General features: G+C 41.0%; 1 protein-coding gene across 1 annotated transcript in view; it reads left to right on the top strand.

Annotated features, from left to right (window-relative positions):
- The window catches only part of CC2D2A (coiled-coil and C2 domain containing 2A), a 228,901-nt gene that overhangs the window by 171,058 nt on the left and 54,908 nt on the right, over positions 1-2,935 (top strand). Inside the window, exon 26 of the mRNA XM_007950086.1 lies at positions 1,919-2,095. Coding sequence (XP_007948277.1) covers positions 1,919-2,095 — 177 coding nt within the window. The remainder of the gene's footprint in view (positions 1-1,918; positions 2,096-2,935) is intronic.

Below are 2,935 nucleotides of genomic sequence, written 5' to 3'. Positions count from 1 at the left end.
ATTTTGGCTCTCATGGACTTGTTTTAATTGTCTTCAACTTCAACTTGCATATGAACAGTTGATGGTCCATTCCACAGTCAGCTCCTGGTCTTGTTTTGGCTGAAGATACTGAGTTTCTCCATAGCCTCTTGACACAAATGTAGTCAATCTGATTGCTGTGTACTCCATCTGGTGAAGTCCACATGTACAGCAGTCATTTGGGTTGTTGAAAAAAAGGTATTTGTGATGAATAAGTCATTGGTCTTGCATAATTCTATCATGTGATCTCCAATATTATTTCTATCACCAAGGCCATATTTTCCAACTACCAGTGATTATTCTTTGTTTCCAACCTTTGCATTCCTATCACCAGTGATAATCAACACATCTTGACTGCATGTTCAGTCAATTTCAGACTGCAGAAGTTCGTAAAAATCTTTCTCATCTTTGGCTTTGGTGGTTAATGCATAAATTTGAATAATAGTACTATTAATTATTCTTCCTCGTAGGCATATGGATATTATCCTGTCACTCACAGCATTGTACTTTAGGATAGATCTTGATATCTTCTTTGCGATGACGAATGCCACACCCTTCTTCAATTTTTCATTCCCAATATAGTAGATTAATGATTGTCTGATTCAAAATGGCCAAAACTAGTCCAATTCAGCTCACTAATGCCTAGAATAATGATCTTTATGCATTCCATTTCATTTTTGACAACTTTTAAAAAATCCTAGATTCATACTTCGTACATTCTATGTTCCAATTGTTAATGGATGTTTTCAGCTGTTTCTTCTCATCTTGAGATGTGCCACATCAGCAAATGGAGGACCCAAAAGCTTTCCTCTATCCACATTATTAAGGTCAGCTCCACTCTGAGGAGGCAGCTCTTCTCCAGTCGTATTTATAGTGCCTTCCGAACTGAGGGGTTCATCTTTTGGCACTATATTGGACAATGTTTCAGGGTTATTCATAAAGTTTTCCCATAATATATCAGACAGTGTTTCACTGCTATTCATAAGGTTTTCACTGGCCAATTCTTTGAGAAGTGGATGGCCTCTTCCTTCTTCCGAGTCTGTCTTAGTCTGGAAGCTCTGCCTAAACCTGTCCACCATGGGTAACGCTGCTGGCATTTGAAACATCGGTGGCATAGACTCCAGCCTCACAGCAACATTCAAGCCACCACAGTTTGACAAACTGACAGACAAGTTTGTTTTCCTTAGCTATTCCCAACTCCTCCACTCATTTCCTGGTGGCCCTGCCCTGCTAGCCTACCCAGCCTGCCCCCGGGGTGTTCCACACACACAAACACCTACCTTCCACTGGTGAAGGTGGTAAAGATAATTAAATAATTCATGAAGGAGATAGCATTTGACCTTAGCCTTAAAGGATGAGTGAAATTCTGACAAGTAGAGATGGGAAGCTAGGGCGTTGCAGAAAAAGGGAAAAGCTGCTAGCCAGCATTTATTGAGGATTTACCACAGGCCAGACATTTTTATTAAAGTCTTACATCTGTTAACTCATTCATTATTCATAACTACTCTGCAGATGAAGTACTATTATTATCTCTGTTTTAGCAGCTCTGATGGTATAGTGGGTAAGGTATTTGGCTACTATCCAGGAGGTCAGTGGTTCAAACCCACCAGCTGCTCAGCAGGAAGAAAATGAGGCAATCTACTTCAGTAAACATTTACATCCTTGGAAACCCAATGGTGAAAAAGGAAAGAAAGGCAGGGAAATAGCCTTTTCTGGCAAGAGTTTAGAAAAACAAAGCTAGAAAGAATGTGTTGGCCTTGAATGCCAGTGTGAGCAGATTTGCTGTGGTTTTTTTGTTTTGTTTTGTTTTTAATTCAACAGATAATAGAGAGTTGACACTGCCCTTGAACTTCTGTTGAAAAATCTCCAGCATGTTTACTAAGTCATATTTTCTTCACAGATTGATGGAACATTTAAAATCGATATCCCCCCTGTTCTTCTGGGCTACAGTAAGGAACGGAACATGATTATTGAGCGAGGTTTCAATTCTGTGCGAAGCCTAAGTAAAGGCTCCTACATCACCCTGTTCATCACCATGGAGCCTCAGCTGGTTCCAGGAGAGTCCATTCGAGAGAAGGTAATTCTGCTAATAATTTGGAAATGCATGCCTGTTGATGAAACATGAAGCAGGCCTGCTAGGCTGTTTTTACAAACTTTGACTGCACTGCACATGCAGAGATCCCCTCGCTTCAGTGTTAATTTACAGCTCTGTCCATATGAGGAGAATGATGGTGGAAGAGCAGCTGTGTGGGTTTGCACTTGGATTGAGCCAGTCCTTAGGGCCCTCTGCAGCATCAACTTTTAGGCAAAGCAAGACAAATGTAAACACACTCAATTTGAAAAGTCCCTGGGTGGCACAGATGGTCTGCACTCACCTAGTAACCTAAACATGGCCAGTCTGAACATCCCAGCAGCACCGCAGTAGGTCCAGGCCTGAGGACTGGTTTCTGTAAAGATTACAGCCAGCGTGACTGTGGGGCCTATGGGGTCTCTCCAAATGAGTACATAAAGAAATGCTACACAAATGGGCTCTGCTTTTAGAAAAATTTTCTCAATGCGAAGAAAATAAAATGTGACCAACTAGAAAAGCAGGTTTTTCTTGTATCTTGACATTTTTTGGCAAGCATTGCTGAAATGCATTTCCATGTCTGATCTCACCTCCCTGGCTGTGCTATGAAATGAATCTGGTCTTAGGATCCCAAGGCTAAGTGCCCATCAGAGGTCTCTTCAATTCATGTCAGTGCCTTCAGATCAAAACAGATCTGTGCATGTGTACTCTAAACTGCTCAGAAAAAGAGTTTCTAAAATTTCCATTTGTTAGTAAATGCTTCCCAGCCTTCCTGGTTGGGAAATACTTCCTTAACGTAACCTACTTATGCAGCATTTTGCATACTGCATTCATTAGATATGGGAAAAA

This window comes from Orycteropus afer, unplaced genomic scaffold, assembly GCF_000298275.1.
Source record: "Orycteropus afer afer isolate SDZICR_OR568_19922 unplaced genomic scaffold, OryAfe1.0 scaffold00262, whole genome shotgun sequence".
Taxonomy (NCBI): Eukaryota; Metazoa; Chordata; class Mammalia; order Tubulidentata; family Orycteropodidae; genus Orycteropus; species Orycteropus afer.
This window is presented reverse-complemented; position numbering and strand designations above follow the sequence as displayed.